This window comes from Notolepis coatsorum (genome assembly GCF_963971535.1).
Source record: "Notolepis coatsorum genome assembly, chromosome: 16".
Classification (NCBI taxonomy): Eukaryota; Metazoa; Chordata; class Actinopteri; order Aulopiformes; family Paralepididae; genus Notolepis; species Notolepis coatsorum.
The window spans coordinates 106,868,463-106,889,840 of record NC_140180.1 but is presented as its reverse complement, the minus strand read 5'-3'; the positions used below and the strand labels follow the sequence as shown (position 1 = coordinate 106,889,840).

At 45.3% G+C, this 21,378-nt stretch overlaps 1 protein-coding gene across 1 annotated transcript in view; it reads left to right on the top strand.

Moving 5' to 3' along the window:
* Positions 1-18,999: 18,999 nt before the first annotated feature.
* The window catches only part of gsr (glutathione reductase), a 28,626-nt gene continuing 26,247 nt past the window's right edge, over positions 19,000-21,378 (top strand). Inside the window, exons 1-3 of the mRNA XM_084332541.1 lie at positions 19,000-19,268; positions 20,074-20,251; positions 21,187-21,213. Coding sequence (XP_084188667.1) covers positions 19,192-19,268; positions 20,074-20,251; positions 21,187-21,213 — 282 coding nt within the window. The 5' untranslated portion in view covers positions 19,000-19,191. The remainder of the gene's footprint in view (positions 19,269-20,073; positions 20,252-21,186; positions 21,214-21,378) is intronic.

Genomic DNA, 21,378 nt, shown 5'->3' with positions numbered 1-21,378 from the left:
TATTGCATTCTACCTACCCCATCGTGACACAGGACGAATTACCTCAGCCTGCGCCTGGAGGGAGAGAGAAAGATAGAAAGATAGAAGGTATAGAGAAAGATAAGAGGGCGCAAGAGACTTCATTCGGCTTCCACCAGCGTCACCGTCTTATGGATGGGCCTCTCCAGGTGGACTGGTGTGGAGGTGCGCTTTCCTTTCTTATCAAGGTTGGAGTCGCTGATAAGCAACTTAAGTCTTCGCACTCTCCCATCTCTCCCTGGGTACACCTCGATAACCTTCGCCATCCTCCACTGGTTACGTGGTGTGGCATCATTCTGTAGGAGTACAATGTCATCGACCTTTGCATTCCTACGATCTTTGGGCCACTTCTGTCTCTGTTGGAGGTTCAGGAGGTACTTCTTCTTCCATCTTGTCCAGCAGTGGGTGGATAAGAGTTGAACTCAACGCCATCCTTTGCCGATGTACAGATCTTCCTTGACAAACTGTCCAGGAGGTGGAGCGAGGATTGTGGACTTCATGGTCAGGATGTGGCTTGGTGTCCGGGGCTCTATTTTTTTTTAGGAACTGGCTGGCTGGGAGGGGTCTCTCGCCGGTCAGGGATAGCAGGTGGTGGTGACACAGCGAGACTGGTAGGATGTCTGATAAAATGAGCTGGAAACTGTGAATGGACGGGAGCTGGTTCATGGTTTGTTTTCCGCTCATTAAGAGTCCAGATGTAGAATCTGGGGGGTTGTGTCACGGTTTTGGGATATGGTGAGTGTTGGGGAAGCGTGTTTCTCTGTCTATAGGTAAGCTCTGTAGGTTTTTGGTCGCCATTGGCCAAATAGTGTTCATGTAGGGTGCAGACATGTGAATTTGATGATTGACTTATGGGAGACTCTGCACCGGCTTGTTGAAGGCTGGCGGAGTATGTGTGATGTGTGTTTAAAGGGACTGTGGTTTGTTGCCATGCACATAGGTTCTGTTGGTGATTGGCCTCGTCTAGAGCTGACTGTCCGGACCGAGGGAGCTGTCTGGAAATAAGGTATTGATAGTGAAATAATGGTTATTCCACTTTCAAGGGTGGAGGTAGTATTGTGTTGAAACTTGAGATATTTGATCTAGTAAAACAGTACAGCACAAAAAAGAAATGAGACAAAGGTGATTTGATTGAATGCTAACTTAAGAAGCCGTGAAAAATATAGATAATTAATTTGGAGAAAAAATGTATTGTCAAAATGCAGAACAGTAGAGATGTATCTGCGAAAATAAAAGTTTCCAATCTATTGTGTGTTTGTAAATAACAAATCCAAAATGAAAAAAAGGACAGAGGGAAAATCGTTTCCTTCTGTGGAAAATCGGAGCAGTACCGAGACCTGCATACAACAAAGAAGAGGCTGTGGTTAGCACAAAATACAACAAGAAGAAAAACGGTCAAAACGAGTTAGCAGTAAAGACCTCAGGAGGTTGAAATAGAGATAACTGACAGGGATGAAAGTGAAGAATAATTGAGGCCTCAGTGGTCTTTTCAAGGAGAAGAAATGATTTATGTTGCTTGTTTGAATTTCCCTCAAATGTTTAGAGTGTTAATCTTTTATTGGTGTGATGTATTAATCTTTTCTTGCAGACTCAATTACACAAAATAGACATATTTGGTTAATTACATGGATAATGTATAGTCTTAAACTAAATAAGCTGAGAATGGTACGATATTCTTTTTGTATAAAGAGACGGACCTAGACTGGATGTCATAATAATAACTGATAATGTGTATAACTGTGAAAGAAGAAAATGTAGGTGAAATGATGAATTTGTAACTGTACAGATGGAAATGGCGTTGGTAGTTCGATTTGTGTCAATTTTGGATTTTTTGAAATTTTAGAAAATATTAGCAAAAATGATAATTATGATTTTAAAATGTTTAATTTAGAACATTGGTGCTATATAGTGGGTTATAAAACCCACTAAGGGTGGATTGTCGTGAATTAATCTAAATAAAACAACTAGAAAATGTACAAAATGATAAGACAAAATGCTGATTTGCAAGAAGGAGCAGGAAACACCATGTGGGTTGTAAGAAGTTGAGACAGTGACTCCCCCGACCAGATGGCAAAGGTCAATAAGGTCATAAACGGACCCCTCCAGGCTATATTAAGATAGGGCAGGAAGGAGGTATGTACTCTAGCTAAGAGAAAACAAAAGCTTACTCAAAAAAAGACCCATTTTCCCCCACCGGACGAACCTATTTGGTAATAACAGATGGAGGAAGGAGATAATTATCTTTGAAGAACAGGAAACCAAACTGAAAATAACAGTTGACTGCTGACTAAGGTACAGAGGTCAGAAAGGTGACACCAACGGTTGGAATCTCCATTTCACATCACAGGAAATGCCACTAGTTAAAACAGTGCAAATCAATAATGTACTAAAAAGTTATCTGTCGTACAAAATTACATTAGATAAAAAGGTTTAGTAAGCCAGAAACGGTAAAACAATAAGAAATGCATTTAATTGGTAAATATCAGAGGTAAAGGGTTAGACCATTTGCAAAATGTGGTGTTTCATGGAGACTAGAAAATCGTCCTACAATATGAAAATCAAATAACATGTGGTAAAATGACTAACAACTGTTTTCAGCCAAGACTACCATTAGTATTGTAAAGAAAAAGTGTCCATGTGTTTGGGTTCAAATAATATGAGTTGATTTGCTAAAATATAAATGTAAAATAATGAACCCAATAGGCTAAATGGTATAAACTTAGTTCTCTTAAAGGAATAGAAGCTCTTAATGCTAGAAAATAAAACTATACAGTGTTGGTCAATGGTTGGTCAAGAGGACAAAGTATTCTATTGAAGGACGTATATATTATTATCTGGGCATCGAGAGCCAGTCTGTTTCTCCAATCAAGACTGTGTAAACATTGTGTCACAAGAAACATGAGGATGTGTTACTCATTGAACGGATTCCCTAAAAAGGTAACCACTAACTGCTAAAACAGCCCGGCAGATACAATTGTGAAACTGTTGTGTCAGCAGACCAAGACTGACGTGTCAGGACGTGTCACTAACAGACAAGGTCCTACTAGAAGGAATTTGGCCAATGGGGAAGCCCGATTGTGGGAGTGACGTCACTAGACAGGCAGGGGAGAGGTCTTTTTCTATCTCATTAAAAAGGGCAGGCGAGGAGACAGAGAGGATCCTGGAAAGCAAGACACACACCGGCTGACAGAAGGAACCTGGAGACTGAGAGACAGACCTGGAGCGCTGAGACGCAACCAGACAGACGGAGAAGCCGGCGACTCGAGAGCCGAGCCGGAGACCCACAGAGCCACGGAGACACCCGATGATAGACGATCGCCTCGCAGCAGGAGAGCCTGCCCCCGAGGTTAGACAAAACCAAGCGCTCCCAACCCGCTGAGGATCCGAAAGCAAGGTTGCCTTGGCGACCACCACCAAGAGAGGCCGCGGGTTGTCATGGGAAACCCGAGAGACACCATACCACCACCGAAGAAGAACGGCTCTGATCGGCCCTAGCTGATCAGAACATGGACAGAACTGCCACACCAAAGAGACGATTAGATTGAAGTAAAGAGCTTTTACTGTGTTTTGAAATAAGCTGTGGTTTATTCAGAAATAGTAATAAACACCGCAGTTTGTTTGATTGGACCACCTCGTCAGCTTCTTTCCTTAATTGAACCGAACATCTGAAATACCAAACAATGCAGAGGAGAAGGGTAATAAAGACTATACGATCACAGAACTTAGATATAGGTATAAATGAAGATAATTTACTTCAGTACTTTTTTTTCTTCTTTTTTAATTATCTTTTTCCTCCTCCTTTTCCATTTCTCTCCCATCCCAATGTTAGTCATTATGCCAATTCCCAATCTCCTTCCTGGTCGTTGCGCACTCTCCCCACTACCGTCGGTCCGGGAGGGCGGAGACTATCACATGCTTCCTCCGACACATGTGTACCCAGCCCACCGCTTCTTTTCACCTGGCAGCGCAGACTCTCACTGGGAGAGTGTAACGTGTGGAAGGTCACACCACCTCTCTTAGATCCTTCCCTTGCTGTGCAGGCGCCCCGACCGAACTGTAGGTGTAACTCCCTCTACTGCAATGATGACGCAACATGTTCTTGATATTTACTGATTGGATTTATTTCCGTTCGAACAGAACATCTTTCATCCGAACCGTGAAACTGTGAAAACATACAGGAAATACAATAAATCACAGATCAAACCATAACAACATACATATTATCTCTACTTGTCTCGGAGTGGTGTAGCAAGCCTTTAGCTAGCGCCCGAGATACATGGCCGGCCTATACCTAAGACACCCCTTTAAGACCCAAAACGTACCTTGTTAGCTGCATGCAATACGAGAGGAAATTAGGGACTGGCTGGTGTCTGTAGCTCCATGTGCGTGTGGTCGCGAGGTGAAGGAAATAACACTTTGTCTACTACCCTATATATAGAGAACAGCAAGCAGTTCTAGAAGGTTTGGCTATGACATCACTGTGACATCATCAGCGTTCCAGAACGTTCTAGCCTGTTCTAGCCGGCACTACTATGACATCATACTTAAGCTTAACTTGAATTAACTGTGACAGGGAGGCAGTTACACTCCCACCAAACATATCAGCATTGTATATGATTCTTACTATAACTTAGAGACAATAACTGCCAACATACTGCCTAGAACGAAAAACAGTAACTACAATAACTATGGTCCTTGGCCTCCACAGGACGAATTACCTCAGCCTGCGCCTGGAGGGAGAGAGAAAGATAGAAAGATAGAAGGTATAGAGAAAGATAAGAGGGCGCAAGAGACTCTCCCTGGGTACACCTCGATAACCTTCGCCATCCTCCACTGGTTACGTGGTGTGGCATCATTCTGTAGGAGTACAATGTCATCGACCTTTGCATTCCTACGATCTTTGGGCCACTTCTGTCTCTGTTGGAGGTTCAGGAGGTACTTCTTCTTCCATCTTGTCCAGCAGTGGGTGGATAAGAGTTGAACTCGACGCCATCCTTTGCCGATGTACAGATCTTCCTTGACAAACTGTCCAGGAGGTGGAGCGAGGATTGTGGACTTCATGGTCAGGATGTGGCTTGGTGTCCGGGGCTCTGGCCTAGATGAATCATTGAGCCAATCCGTGGTCAGAAGTCTGCTGTTTACAACCGCTATGACTTCATATAGGAAGCTGGTCAAGACAAGCCCCATCAAGTCTTTTCTGATGATGCGTCTTTGTCTTTCCCAGAAAGCAGCAGGCTTCTTCGTTGCCGCCTTCGTGGGCCCTTTGGCCCCGCCAGGTTTCTTGGCTGATGGCTTCTTGGTGGGCTTGTTGGCTTTAACCTCAGCCTGGTTGATCTTGAGAGAGCCGGAGGCTCCGGTACCCTTGACCTGGACCAGGGTTCCTGGACCAGGGTTCTTGTCCACGTCATAGCCACCGACAGCTAGATCATTCTTTACGGCAGACAGAGACACACCGCTCCCTCCCACCTTGACTTCTCCACGTGGTAGCTCATTCTGACAAAGAAGGTCTGGGCCTGTGAGCTGTTAGCGGATACCAGTTGCTCTGCTGTGCGACCTCTTGAGGCATGGTCAGCTGGATTCTCTTCCGGAGCCACATACCTCCATGTTGTAGACTCTGTGCTTTGCTTGATGCGTTCGATTTTCGACTGGAACCTTAGATCCTCTTGAGGGATGGGGGTGGCCTCTGACGCTCTTCCAGCAACGTCAGACTCCAGCATCTTTATGCCATCTGCAGGTAACACAACTTCCTTGATCGGTGTTCTACCGACATCGTGCCCTTCACTTGTGCGGTCTAAAGAGGGCGGTAGACCTGGCATCACTTGCTTCACAATGACTTGGTTACTGATACCGATTTTCTCTCCATGGTTGAGACCCGGGTTACCATATACCACCACACTCCAGCCCAAGTCTGTTCTCTGAGCCACTTGTCTTGGAACGAGGGCTTGAGCACAGTTGTAGCCACTTAACAGGCCGCCATCACAGCTTTGCGGCGGAGCGATCTCATCTGCAAGGTGTTCAAGCTGCGGCCATGCCTTCGCTGTCTCTGGTGTGGGAATATGGTCTCTGTTTGCAGGGCTAACCTCTCTCGAGTAAGTCACTGGCAGAGTGATTATCTTGTCTGGATAGAATCCTCGTACTTGTAGACCGGTCCGTTTCCAACAGGACACGACTGTGTTTCTTGAAGCCATTGTCGAGATCTTTAGCTGACCTGGTTCACCCTTTGTGTTGAGAGCCTTTGCTGTCATTTCGCGGATCAAGGTTGTGTCACTTTGTGTATCGAGGAGTGCGATACATCTGTCTTCTTGCCTTGTTTCTGCTACAGCTAGCAGTGGAGACCGCTGCTGGTTTTGCCTTGGTTGTGCTTCCGCTGGCAGTGGCGACTGGTACCGGTCTTGCCTTGATTGTGGTGCAGCTTGCAGTTGGGGTTGCCGTGGTGGTGCTGCAGCTGGCAGTGAAAAATGGTGCTGCCCTACGCTTGCCTGAGACGTGACTTCCTCTTTCACAGCGACGCCTCGCTCTTGCGACACCGTTATTTCTCCAGCTGGGTAGCCACTTTGGCTGGCTGCTTGAGCTGCACCTTTGGGCTGATCGTATACTTGCGGTCGTGCCGTGGCAGCCCTTAGCGTCTTCCTAGTTTCCAATCACTTTACTTCTTTGCGTTTGGCCTCTAGCACTCTTTGTCTTTCCGCGGTTTCAGCATCCTGCTGAACCTTTCTTTCCGTGGTTTCAGCCTCTTGCTTGGCCTTTCTCTGTGCAGCTTCTAGCACTCTTTGTCTTTCTCTTTGCAAGCATCTCTGTTGCTGCGATGACTCGCCGTGCCGGTATGGCCGGCGCTCCAAGTCTCTTCCACGCATCATAAGCCGCATACAGCTTATTAACGGCACTGCCTATTGTAGTGACGTGTTTAAGTAGGTTGAGTGCGCCCGGGGTACACAGCGCGTTCTCAGTTTCCCGCATCGCCTCCTGCCATCTTTCCTTGCACGTATTGAACTTCCGTTCAATCTTTGCCGTTTGCTCATCCTTGGCTGTTTGAGCCTTGGCCGTCAACTTGCGGTCTCTAGGGCTGCCTTTGCCTTCTGCCGCAGGTGGTGGCTCCTCGAAGCCATCTGCCTCCACCATCGTCTTGGTATGGCTGCCACTCTCAGACATCTTGATTTAATGCCAGGATGTTCGATGTTCTAGAATGTTCCGCTATGACTTCATCCAGAACGTTCCAGAATGTTGTGGCAGCGGTAATGGTCTAGCATCCCTGTTCCGCTATGACTTCATCCAGAATGTTCCAGAATGTTGTGGCAGCGGTAATGTTCTAGAATCACTGTAGTGCTGCTACTGAAGAGCCATCGGGGTGCATCACGTTTCACTGTAACTCCCTCTACTGCAATGATGACGCAACACGTTCTTGATATTTACTGATTGGATTTATTTCTGTTCGAACGGAAATAAATCCAATCAGTAAATATCAAGAACGTGTTGCGTCATCATTGCAGTAGAGGGAGTTACAGTAGGAGTCACTGTTTACAACGACCAGGACCCACCCTCGCTGGGTTTTCCACCCTCTAACACGGCCAATTGTGTTAGTATGGACGGTCGGCCAACCCGGAAGCACCACAGCTGGATTTGATACCACTTTCTCTGTGGTGGTGGTAGACAGACGCTTAGTCCGCTGCACTACCCGGCCGCCCGTCTTTTGTACTTTAATTAGGATGAGAATAAGGGAGTGATTTCTGTAACAGATAAACAGAACATACAAATAATTAGCAGAGGTAAGTATAACTAGGGATGCCCCCCGAAACCCGGTTCTAAACGGGAACCGGTACTAAATTAGAAAAAAACTGAGTATTGATAAGCTCCAACGTTATCGGTTCTGCTATCGGTAGTCTAGGAGCGGATTAGCTACAGAGCTAACAGAGTGTACCATCCATCTGCGATGCAATGGTGGCAGTAACACTGGAAACTCCATGGACTTAATTAAACACTTCATGGAAACGGAGTAACGTTAACGTTATGTCGAGTTCATACTACACTGCAGTGCTGTCAATCGATAAAAATATTTAATCGCGATTGTTCATAGTTAACTCGCGATTCATCGCAAATTAATCGCATTTTTTTTATCTACCTTAAACGGATCTTTTTCAAGTTCCAAGTTTTAATACTCTTATCAACATGAGAGTCAACAAATGCTTGCTTTATGCAGCCATTTAACACAAAAGGATGACCCTCATGCATTGCAAATTTGCATCAAATTCAAAACAGAGTGATGCACAAAATAACTTAAAAGAAAATTATAATTTAAAACAATGAATAAAGTGTGCATGAAATAATAGGGGAAAGAAAACGTTAGGAACTTGTTACATTCACCCAGACAAGGGCTGAGTAATCACCCCCCCCCCTCTCTCTCTCACACACACACTCTCCCAGCTCTCTTTCTCTCTTGCCCCTTCCTCATCTCGTCCACCCCCCTCTCTCTCTATATATATATCTTACACACACACACACACACACACACACACACACACTTCAGAAACAAACATCAATAATACACCTGAGTCTAGTTAAAAAAAATAAAAAAAGTAAAAAAAAGAAAAGATTTTTTTTCTTTTCTTAAAAGTTAATCGTGAGTTAAAAAAAATAGTGGCGTTAATAGAATCGGGCGATAACGCATTAATACCACGTTAACTTTGACAGCCTTAGTATGAACTCGACATTGTGAGGATTGGTTCTTTCCCCACCACAGGCTTCCCCACCACAGGCTTCTTAAGGTACTGTGATGATTGGTCCGTTCCCCGCCACACGCTCCGTTCCTTTAAGGTACTGTGAGGATTCTGTGATGATTGGTCCGTTGCCGAACGCACACTTCTAAGTCAAGTATCAATTACCATCACGCACCTGATGTGTGTTCTAATCAGCGCCCCAGAGGCTTCATATACTCTGACCTTCTGTCATTCGATGCCGGGTCGTTTTGAGTACTACTGTTCTGGAATACAACTGCATATACCTGCCTTCCCCGTCGCTGTTCCTGTCTTTTTGCTCTCCAGGACCTTTTGTGGAGAACCTGGTTCCCCGTTCGGAGCTGCGCCTCGTTATCTGCCCGCTTTACGCGTTGCGCTCTGGTGAGTTTTTGGAAACAGTCTTTTTGGATTATCAGTTTTTTGTGTGTTTGGTGAACACCGAAGATATCCCGTTTTGTTTCGCACTGGACTCACCTAATTTTGTGTGTTAGATTAACACTGAAGATTACCGTGTTGTTTTTCACTGGACTCAGCTAACTTGTGTGTGGTACACCGAAGATCAAGTCACTTGGGATTAATACTGGACTCAGTCACCTCTCTGCCTCTGTGTGTTCGTTGGGCTAACTCTGATTTCTCTCTCTCTCCGTTTCCACCGGGAGTGAAAGCTGGGAGTATCTGCAGAGCCACTACAACGTCACATGCCAATTCCTCACCACTATCTACTGGGAGTATCTGCAGAGCCGCTACTTCGTCACATGCCAGATCCCCGTTTGTTTGATTGCTGTACTTCATCCATCTTGTGACTCTGTAAATAAATACGCCCTAGCTTTTGGCTAACTCTGAACTTCCTCTCTGTGCCGTTGCGTTTGAGGTCGATTACAAACCATAACATTACGACCCGCCCATGACGACCTCAGCCGACACAGACAGAATTAGGGCAGCGTTGGCGGTCCAGATCGAGTTGGTCAACGACCACACCCAACAGTTGGGTGCGGCTGCGGCCGCTTTACAGGACCTCCGGGCCGAGGTCCAGCTTATTCTGGTTGCCATTGACACCCAGGGGTATCAGCAGGCTGTTGTTCTGCACCAGCTTCAGGCTCTCCGTACATCATTAAACACTCTGCTTTTGACCCCACCTGTCCCAGGAGTCTCGGCCAGCTCACCACCCGCGGCAGACCTCGCACCTCGGGAGCCCCGTCTCTCCGAACCACGTCTGTTCGAGGGTAACTTCGAGGATTGTGCCACATTTATCATGCAGTGTGAGTTGGTCTTCCTTCATCAACCCAGCCGTTTTTCGTCAGAGGGATCCCGAGTAGCCTACATGACTAACCTGCTCACGGGCCGAGCAGCACAGTGGGTTACTGCCTCCTGGGCAATGGGGCCTGATTTCTGTTTTTCCTACCCAGACTTCGTGGCAGAGCTCCGCAGGGTTTTTCACCACCCAGCCCGTGGCCAGGACCCAGGAGCTCGGTTGGGCACCTTCCGGCAGGACAGTGGCAGTGTCAGAGACTACGCGCTGGAGTTCAGACTGGCCGCAACGGAGAGCGGTTGGAATGATCAAGCGCTTCGTCTCACCTTCCTGAGGGGGCTCAACGACGCAGTAAAGGACCAGCTCGCGACCCAAGAGGAGCCCGATTCTCTCGAGGGCCTGATCAGCCTCGCTATCCGCATCGACGGATGCCTCTGGGAGAGAAGGCGTGAGCGAGCACGACGGGGACCCCCAGACGTACCCCCCGAGTACCACGACCTCGAGGAGGTTTTCAGTAAGTCCAGGGCTCAGGTCTTTCCGCCTCACCGGCCTTACGACTGTGTCATCGACCTCCGCTCAGGGGCTCCCTTTCCAGGCGGCCGCCTCTACAGTGCTGACCGTCCTGCCCCCTCCGTGACCGGTGGGTTTTTTCCCTCCCGAGCCGTGACCGAGGAGGAACCCATGCAGCTGGGACGCAACCGCCTTAGCCCGGCCGAACGGGAGTCCAGGCTCAGGTCCGGCCTTTGCCTCTACTGCGGCCGGGATGGACACTGTGTCTCCAATTGCCCTACCCGGCCAAGAAGACCAGGCTCGCCGGGACCCCGGGAGATCCTGGTGAGCCGTTTTTCCTGTTCCCCCACCCGTGCACCACCTAACCGTCTGGCAAACGTCACCCTAGCCTGGGCGGACCAGCGGGCGACGGTGGGTGCACTCATTGACTCTGGTGCTGATGGGAGTTTCCTGGACGTTGAGTTTGCCACCCGGGCCAACATACCACTTGAGGACCTCGAGAGGCCCTTGGAGGTCTTCGCGCTGGATCATCGCCGCCTGGCTGACATCACTCAACGCACCTGTCCGGTCCTTCTCACCATTGCTGGTAACCACGTTGAGAGACTCCAGTTTTTCATCACCAGCTCTCCTCTTGTCCCTGTGGTCCTGGGCAGGCCTTGGCTCGCGCTGCATGAGCCCCACATCGCCTGGTCCTCCGGCACCATCAGGGGGTGGAGCCCCTCCTGTCGTGCCCAGTGTCTTCAGGTGCCGTCCAGCCCCCTCACCGGGTCCCCGTCTCCGGCCTCCCTCGCCGGTCCTCTGTCCCCGTGCCCGGCCTCCGCTGTCGGGCCCCAGTCCCCGTCTCCGGCCTCCCTCGCCGGTCCTCTGTCCCCGTCTCCGGTCCCCCTCTCCGGGCCTCTGTCTTTGTCCCCCTCTCCAGTGCCCCTGATCGCCGGCTTCCTTCGGTCCCGTCCGGGCAGGCCGGGGCCGGGTGGGTCGCCGGGTGGCTCCCGTGGAGGGGGGGGGGGGGTACTGTGAGGATTGGTTCTTTCCCCACCACAGGCTTCCCCACCACAGGCTTCTTAAGGTACTGTGATGATTGGTCCGTTCCCCGCCACACGCTCCGTTCCTTTAAGGTACTGTGAGGATTCTGTGATGATTGGTCCATTGCCGAACGCACACTTCTAAGTCAAGTATCAATTACCATCACGCACCTGATGTGTGTTCTAATCAGTGCCCCAGAGGCTTCATATACTCTGACCTTCTGTCATTCGATGCCGGGTCGTTTTGAGTACTACTGTTCTGGAATACAACTGCATATACCTGCCTTCCCCGTCGCTGTTCCTGTCTTTTTGCTCTCCAGGACCTTTTGTGGAGAACCTGGTTCCCCGTTCGGAGCTGCGCCTCGTTATCTGCCCGCTTTACGCGTTGCGCTCTGGTGAGTTTTTGGAAACAGTCTTTCACTGGACTCAGCTAACTTGTGTGTGGTACACCGAAGATCAAGTCACTTGGGATTAATACTGGACTCAGTCACCTCTCTGCCTCTGTGTGTTCGTTGGGCTAACTCTGATTTCTCTCTCTCTCCGTTTTCCACCGGGAGTGAAAGCTGGGAGTATCTGCAGAGCCGCTACAACGTCACATGCCAATTCCTCACCACTATCTACTGGGAGTATCTGCAGAGCCGCTACTTTGTCACATGCCAGATCCCCGTTTGTTTGATTGCTGTACTTCATCCATCTTGTGACTCTGTAAATAAATACGCCCTAGCTTTTGGCTAACTCTGAACTTCCTCTCTGTGCCGTTGCGTTTGAGGTCGGTTACAAACCATAACAGACATAACGTTAACGTTACTCCGTTTCCATGTGTTTAAGTGTTTAATTAGCAGCAATCTGTTGTTGAAAATGTAACGCTAAGTTAGGTATCTGACGCCTTCGCTCCGTGCATTGCATTGCACCGGAAATGCGAGGACAGGAAGCCGTCATGAAATCGTTGTAGTCATATTGTAGTCTTTTAGTCTTATTAACTAAAAGATTTTAACAAAATAAAAAGCAGCAGCACTATAACTGAGTCATGTTTGCTATGTATTTCTTTCTTTAGGGGAGTAGGACATTTGTTTCACAGTTTTAGCATGATGTTTTATAGATGGCTAGGTTAAACACAGGTTTTTGTTTTTAAGAGGGGGGGTTTGATTTGATTTGATTGAAGTTTATTTCAAATATGCAACACAACAAACAAACATCAAGTACAGATATAGCCTTAAGCCGTTCAAATAATAAATGTATAAAGACATTTTTTAAATAATAATAATCTAAAAGAACTGATAAGAGTATCGATAAAGTACTGAACCGTTAAGCAGTATCGACAAAAGTAGTAGTATCGATAAAATCCTAACGATACCCATCCCTAAGTATAACATGCTAGTATTCAGAATACACACACCTGAAAGGATGCTAATTAGCATTAGCACAATTAGCAGCATGGATCAAACATAACGCACAGTAGCAAACCCAAGTTCATATATGTAAGTCACAGCATCTTAACAACATAATGCAGGCTACATATGACATTTGACTATCATAAAACCATAGGCACTATATTTGTGGAAGAACAGGTTTCACAGAACAGTGCCATATCCCTGTGCACCAGTAAACTACACCAGTCCAAAGCCACTGTCAGACGAGTGACAGCTCGGCTGACCAACCGACACAACAATGGTTGGTGGTAATTGTTTGCGGTACCGTTTATTAAAAGCACTGGGACACTGTCAGTGGTGGAGACTGCCTCATATGATGTGTAGTGTCCCTGGACTTTCAGTGTGTCAAAGCAGGTCTGGACTGTGGGCATTTTCACCTTCTTTATTTTGAGGTAAAGGTGCTGAGGTAGAATGGCCCACCCCAACCCAGAACTTGATGAGGTCCACCAGCTCTTTTGACGACAAAAGACAAGAAAAAGAACGTCACAAGTTAGAGTGCATTTAAAGTGGTAATTTCAAAAATATTCTGATGACCAGGGTTGAAATCAACTGGAATGGTGCAGATTGTTGTCCCCCATGACTGGAAAATTGTTGACACGGAAAACGAGCTAGCTACAGCTAGTTAGCTAACTGCTAACTGAAACTGCATAGCCGTGTAAAGTGACCAACTGCAACTACAGACATTGCGTTGAAGTCAAACACGCAGCAAAATGTATTTTTTTCTATAATGGCAACATGTTTTACTCACCGCTGCCGTGCTGTTTTGCTGCGAATGTCGGCAAAGTTAGCAGTTGGCGCCGCACCATGCAGGTCTACACTAAAAAAGGCAAGGGCAGGGCGCTCAAGTAGCACACCACGTACTGCGCTGCGACGCAACACGGCCGTCCCAGGTTCGACTCCCGGACCCGGCAACCTTTGCCGAATGTCTTCCCCCCGTCTATCTCCCATTCTCTGATAGTATAAAAGCTTTAAACAGACCTGCGTGCAGTCGGCTACAGAACAAGTGCTGGACCCTCTTGTTGCTGCTATTATGATTTAGTATTTTATATTCTCAGTTGATGCTTGGCGTCTTTATTGTTATCTTTACCTTCCTTGCTCTTGTGCTTCTTGCAATAAAAAGAACACACTATTCGAGAAGAGCAAACCACATCTCCGTCTCCTTCTTCATTCTACTATTGGAACTCAATTCCTACCTGCACCGTAACAGTTATATATCTCGTTGCACACATCTTACATGATAAAGCGTCTGCTGAATAATTCTGTTTTGCCTCAATATATACTGTATATATAATTCTGTTTTGCCTCAATATACAGTATATATATTATATATTGATGCAAAACAGAATTATTCAGCAGTGTGTTGTGTGTGCGTGCGCTGCGGCAGGAGCGCGCAACAAGATGGTATAAATATGGTATATTAATACAGTCTATACTATAGGTATAGTGTACTGTGTGATGACAATACATTTGAATCTAATCTAATTTTGCACACGGCCCTCGCATTATAATGAGCTGGACAGGTGTGTATGTGTGTGTGGGAACGTGAACGCGATATCTGCCATGCGAGACTAGGCGAGCAGGCTGTAGTCAAATCTGAGGTGTTCGACTTAATGACTCCTCCCCCGGCTGCCATCGTCTACTCTCGCTTGTTTTCGAGGCGAGCTGAAATTAATCTCAAACACGCCTAATGTTACATCACAGCCAGGGCCTCTCTCTCACCTGCTGCTTCCACGCCCTTATATGGGCAGCTTCCCGTCGCTGCTTCCACACGCTGTCAGCCAGGTCCTATCTGCACACCGGAGACTCGTCAGGACATCACCAGCCCTGACAAGAGACCTGAGTCTCCTGCCACTCCCTGTCTGAGTGTTGCTACACCTACCTAGGATCATCTGCCGCCGGCCTACGCTGTCTCACAAGACACCACCCGCCAGGACATTCCTGTGAAACACATCACTCTCGCCTGTCGCACATTCCGAACATTCCATAACCCTGTCTGTGAAACCGGTCTTATTTGACATGCCCTGAGTGGGAGTCGAACCCCGGTCTCCCGCGCCGCGGGCGACATCGCAGACCACTATACCAAGAGGTGAATTCACTTCTTGGTAATGTGTCTGTATGCCTTTAACACATTGATTGCCAGCCATGCGGAGCGCTAAAAGCCTCCGTATGCCAGAGTCCACTTCAATGATAGAGCTCTCATATTTGCAAACGCATAAACTATGTCTTAAATTATGGCTATGTGTCTAATCTGGCCGTCGCTTATCAATGACTTGTTTGCAGTCAACATTGTCTAAACGGATTGTTTTTTAATTGGTTCATTTCCGTTTTATACCATTTTGAAAAACGCTCGTTTTTTTTTTGTTTCAGGAAAATATAAAGATTCTGTGATAATCGCCCTTTACTGGAATATTCTGGAATACACATCATTTTTCGGCCTATTTATGAATCGTTTTCAAATAAACGCTAGATTATCGATAGTATATGTGTACTTATGCACGCTATAGAAGCAAGCTGAAAAATCGATTCTCTCATTTCCTGATCAGCACACACATAGGGCACACGTTGATATCTCTGTGAAAAAAGTTCTGATTATCCTAAGACTGGTAAAATAGATTCCTTACCTCAGATCAGATGTTCTCCAAAAAGATTATTCCAATTCCTGATCGCCATTCCAAATATCGATCGCGTTTATTGATCCAACGCTGGGTACTGGAAATATGTATTCCACACTGTTTTGGGGCTCGGTAATGAATCTGATCCTCTCGGGTGACTTGTCTGAGAAGTAAAATGAGGAAGCTGGATTCCCCCCCCCCCCCCCCCCCCCCCATGTGTTTCATTCAATCCATTCCAAAGGGGTGCAATACAACAGGGAGAGACGATAGGGGGCGGTATTTCCCCAATGGAGCTCAGAGAGAGTTTGCAGCACTAACGTGGGACTAGATTGATGAAATATGAATTAAAATCGCTAATAAAAAGAAAAGCGAGATTTATCGTCGCTGGCACTCAACGGTCGGCATGAACTAACGATAAATCTTGTCGCTGGCTCTCAATGTGTTAAGGGGGAGTGAGTTTTTACTTGCAGTACCGCTATGTGCCACAGTCACTTCACAACACTTGAAGTCCATCGTGACTGTGGATATACTTGCGGTACCTCCGTCACGTCTGCATGGTACCTTTGTATTAAACAACCTAAAGCGCCCCATTCTCCTCTCCCTGTGTTCTGCTCTTGGGCTCAAGTTAACACTACAAGTCAAGTCAAGTCAAGAGTTTTATTTGTCATGGCATACAGGGCATGCAGTGAAATGCGGGTGGTCATGCCCGCAGTGATTGTGCAATAATACAAGTAATAAGAATAAGACATAACAGGTATAATGTACATAAAGTTTAAAATGCATGGTAAAAGACATGCTAAGGTCCTGCGATAGTGCAATACAGTGTTAAGCTACAGATGAGGCACTGGGTCTTATGTACAATACTATACAATACTATACAATATACAGTTATACTATATATCCTTATGCTATCTTGCTATATCCATCTATTGCTATACAAGAACCACTCCCGTTCTTTTTTTATTTTTATTTTTTATAAAGTAAAGTGACCGTTTAGTGTGAGCGTGTGCAGCATGTGTGTGTGTGTGTGTGTGTGTGTGTGTGTGTGTGTGTGTGTGTGTGTGTATGTGTGTGTGTGTGTGTGTGTGTGTAGGTGTGTGTGTGTGTGTGTGTGTGTGTGTGTGTGTGTGTGTGTGTGTGTGTGTGTGTGTGTGTGTGTGTGTGTGTGTGTGTGTGTGTGTGTGTGTGTGTGTGTGTGTTCGTGCTAAAGTGACTGTTAGTGTGTGAGCGTATACAGTGTGTGTGTTGTGTGTGTGCTCATGTGTGCTTGTGTGTTGAGAGTTCAGTGTTCAAGACTCTGATGGCCTGGGGGAATAAGCTGAGCCGAAGTCTCTCTGTCCTAGTTGCTGGTGTGCGCAGGCGTTTGCCTGACCGCAGCAGCTTGAACAGGCTGTTGTTGGGGTGGTGAGGGTCTTTCATTATTCTGCAGGCTCTGGATTTGCACCTCTTGTTATATAAGTCCTGCAGGGGTGGTAGTGCAATACCCGTAGTACGCTCAGCTGAGCGCACCACTCTCTGTAGGGCCTTCTTGTCCTGTGCCTTGTTGTTTCCATACCAGGCAGTGATGTTTCCAGTCAAGATGCTCTCTACAGCTCCGGAGTAGAAGGACTGGAGTATCTTCCCCGATACTCTGAACTTCCTTGGTGGTAGAGGCGCTGCTTCGCCTTTTTTACGACTGAGTGTTGTCCATGTCACCTACCCTAACACATAAACGTTATTTTTCTACCTTTACGATTAATTGTGCATTTCTTCATGTTGGGCTATAGATTGTGGATGAATACACACAGAAAGGTACACTGTGCCAATGTTCATGCTTTATTTGTTTTAAACGAGACGATTTAGAAATGGGTCCATTGGAAATACATGGCGATTTGAATTAATAGTGAAATAAACAGACTCACATGAATGAGTGAATGAATCCGTTCAACCAACGCAGAATGAGCGAATGTCCGTGAAACAAAATGGCCGACAAGCTCAGCCGGTCGACAATACTAATGAGATGCTACCCCCTAGTGGCCGGCGATAAACTCTTCACTACACCTCCCTATAGTGCTGTTAGGTTTAACTACGTGTTTACAAGGCAACCTAGCGTTACTTCCCTGTGTGGTGGAGGCGTATAAATATATTCACAGTCTGTATTATTGACCAGCGGCTCAAGCTCAATATGCATGTTTCTAATGATCTTCTGTGGGGTTTGACAATAAAGCTTTATGACACATTATCGCTACCTACTGGCCTGGCACGTTTATGGAAGGGTTTTACGCTCTCGTGTGGATGGAGAGATTTTTTTATATGGATAGGAGTTTTGACCTTTCAGCCGTGCCACACTACACACACGCATATATGGTGCCAACAGTGAAACGTGCAAATGCTCAGAAACTATTCTCTACTAACTAACTCATTCTCTCACAATATGAATGAATCTCACCCTAGTGTAATGTATTTCACAATATCAATGAATCTCAGTGTAATGTATTTCACAATATCAATGAATCTCAGTGTAATGTATTTCACAATATCAATGAATCTCAGTGTAATGTATTTCACAATATTAATGAATCTCAGTGTAATGTATTTCACAATATGAATGAATCTCAGTGTAATGTATTTCACAATATTAATGAATCTCAGTGTAATGTATTTCACAATATCAATGAATCTCAGTGTAATGTATTTCACAATATTAATGAATCTCAGTGTAATGTATTTCACAATATCAATGAATCTCAGTGTAATGTATTTCACAATATCAATGAATCTCAGTGTAATGTATTTCACAATATTAATAAATCTCACTGTAATGTATTTCACAATATCAATGAATCTCAGTGTAATGTATTTCATAATATCAATGAATACCAGTGCAATGTATTTCACAATATGAATGAATCTCACTGTAATGTATTTCACAATATGAATGAATCTCACTGTAATGTATTTCACCCTTTGTTGTCTATTTGTGTTTTTTGTGTTTTTATTGCCTGTTATTTGTATATATATATATTTGAATGTACGTGTTATTTATGGCTTCACCTTCTGAGCCACCACTGTCACCAACATCTTTATTTAGGCTGATGGGGTTAACATAATATTATAAATATAATTTATAATCTATATATTTTACACTTATTATTATTGTTGTTGTTGTTATTATTATTATTATTATTATTATTATTATTATTATTATTATTATTATTATTATTATTATTATTATTATTATTATTATTATTATTATTATTATTATTATTATTATTATTATTATTATTATTATTATTATTATTATTATACAGCACTTTCACCGTATCTTAAAACTACATTTTATGCAGAACAAACTGTAATTGCAATGGGAACCTTTATTTTGAAAATGTTAGTCCCATTTCTCCCCCGGAAGTAGAATTCCTATTTCAACTGGCTTGACAGACACTGGTCAAAACACACAGCGGTCAGTCGGTCACATTTGTGACTGTTTTCTTATATATCTATATATAACGAAAAACACTTACAAAAATACAATATTGTGGCGCACCGTTCAAAAGCTGCATCTCTTGGGTGAACAACCCCAGTAGTAGGGCAGCAGCAGCATCATATCCAACAACATGCCGAGGAAGTAAAACCATAAACATGCTGCTGTTTGTCCGGAGTTCCAGCCGGTCAGTGTCCAGCAGCTCTGCGACCGGGTTGTTGTTTCCATTCAGACGGTGAGGCTTGTCCCTGCAGACTGCGTGTTATTATTGGCCTACTAGTAGATATATTACACTTTGTCGGCATATCGACGTGATGATGAGTATTGCTATTTATTTTGCATAATTGATCACAACAAGTGTCACTGACTGGATCTTGTTCTACTATGAATGAATGAAAACTTTATTTAACATATTGCAGAATGGGTACAATACAGTACGGCTCAATACACACAATTGTTAAGGGGATGCAGACCAGAGAAAGACGTTTGTCTTGTTTACATCAGGGTCCCCCATTTTCAATTCATAGTGACATTTATGACATACACAAAACACAACATACATGACATCATGCCATTTATGGCATAGGGACATACAGATACAGGTATATAGTACTGTGAATCTGGAGTCTTCCTTGTTGCTGTGGTATTTATTAGTTTATTCTTGTATGCAGAGATAAAGCCATAACAAATATCTGTAACATATCACTAACTTCATAACACATGCTGTCAATATAGCCTGGGTGATATACTGTAGCCTGCTGTGTGTGTCATGCTGCATGCTCACCATGACTATTGTGAAAACACTCTCTGGGATTTACAGACCATTGTTGCAATTCACAATGACACAGCAGTCGCTTTTCACCTGGACCCTCCCATTCCTCTACAACACACACACACACACACAACGCTGCTGGGTTTCCTGGTTATGGCCAAATAATAACCCAGTCAAACCAGGACGCAATAATAACTCCCCACCTTTAATAAACACTCAAGAGGGCAACATCTCCTCTCGTCTCCCTCCTCCTCCTCCACAAACACAGACACAAAGTGATCCGTCGGAGCGGATCCATGGCCGGTGGCTCGGATTCGGCGGCTCGGACCCGGTTCGACTTCCTGGTGGTCGGCGGCGGCTCCGGGGGTCTGGCCGGGGCGCGCAGGGCGGCGGAGCTGGGGGCCACGGCGGCCGTGATCGAGAGCCACAAGCTCGGAGGTACCTGCGTGAGTAAATATATAACTGTTCTCTCCTCCTGGTTCCATGTGTGCCTGCCACCGTTACATAGCAGTGCGTCTGCATTCTGTCAGGTGGAGTTAGTTCACAACGGGTTCACTGCGAAGCCCCGAGACTCCTGTCACTGTGGAATGTTTTTGTGCAGCAATGTTGTGGTTTGTTAGTTCATCAGTTCGTGTAGCTGTGTGTGTGTGTGTGTGTGTGTGATGGCTGCGAATACCTCTTATAACCTAGTTACATTTCCAAGGTGTTGTGCTGTGGAACAGTATATACAATACAAATCTAACTTAATCATGCTCAACATTATCTGTAATTTAAAAGAGAGTTTCAAACTTTGTTTAACCCAAACTCATAATTCTAACTGTATGGTTAATATATAATTGCTCCAACCAATTTGTGTATATGTGTTTTATATATACAGTATGTTTGCATGTGTATATGTGTTGGTATGTTTCTTTCTATAGCCTAAGTATGATATAGTATTAAGCTACTGTGTTTCTTGAGGGGGGGGGGGGGGTCGCTTGTAAGCCCCATCGTTATTTTTTTACATCCTGCACATTATTAGTCTTTTAAATCACTTTATTAAATGTATATTTTCATTTGTAAGTGCAAAGAAACTAAACCAAACCTTTCCAACGGCAGCTTTTGTCACTGAGACACAAGGCTGAAGCATTTACTTCCTCAATGTATTTTAGTTTTTATTGCATGACGTCATCATAACTGACCCCAGCAACGGTCATTGCTGATGTACAAAACGTTAAACTGAAGACCACTTGGCCTATAATTATGCACTTTGAGACGAAAAAAGACATAGACTTAACTTTCAACATCCTAGCTTGACTCGTCTCAACACGTTTGTGTTTGTTGAAGCTTATTGTGTTTCCTTGGTCTCAGTAGTTCTGGTGCTGTTTTCTGTCCTATACAGGTCAATGTCGGCTGTGTCCCCAAGAAGGTATTGTTTACATTTGTGTCTCTCTTGTAATTGTCAGTGTCTGAATGCAGAGGTGATGGGGTCAGGAGGAGTCTTGGTTGTTACTAGGGTTGGGCACCGAAAACCGGTTCTAATAGGAACCGGTTCCTAACTTCCGGTTCTGGAACCGGAAGTAACATATTTTAA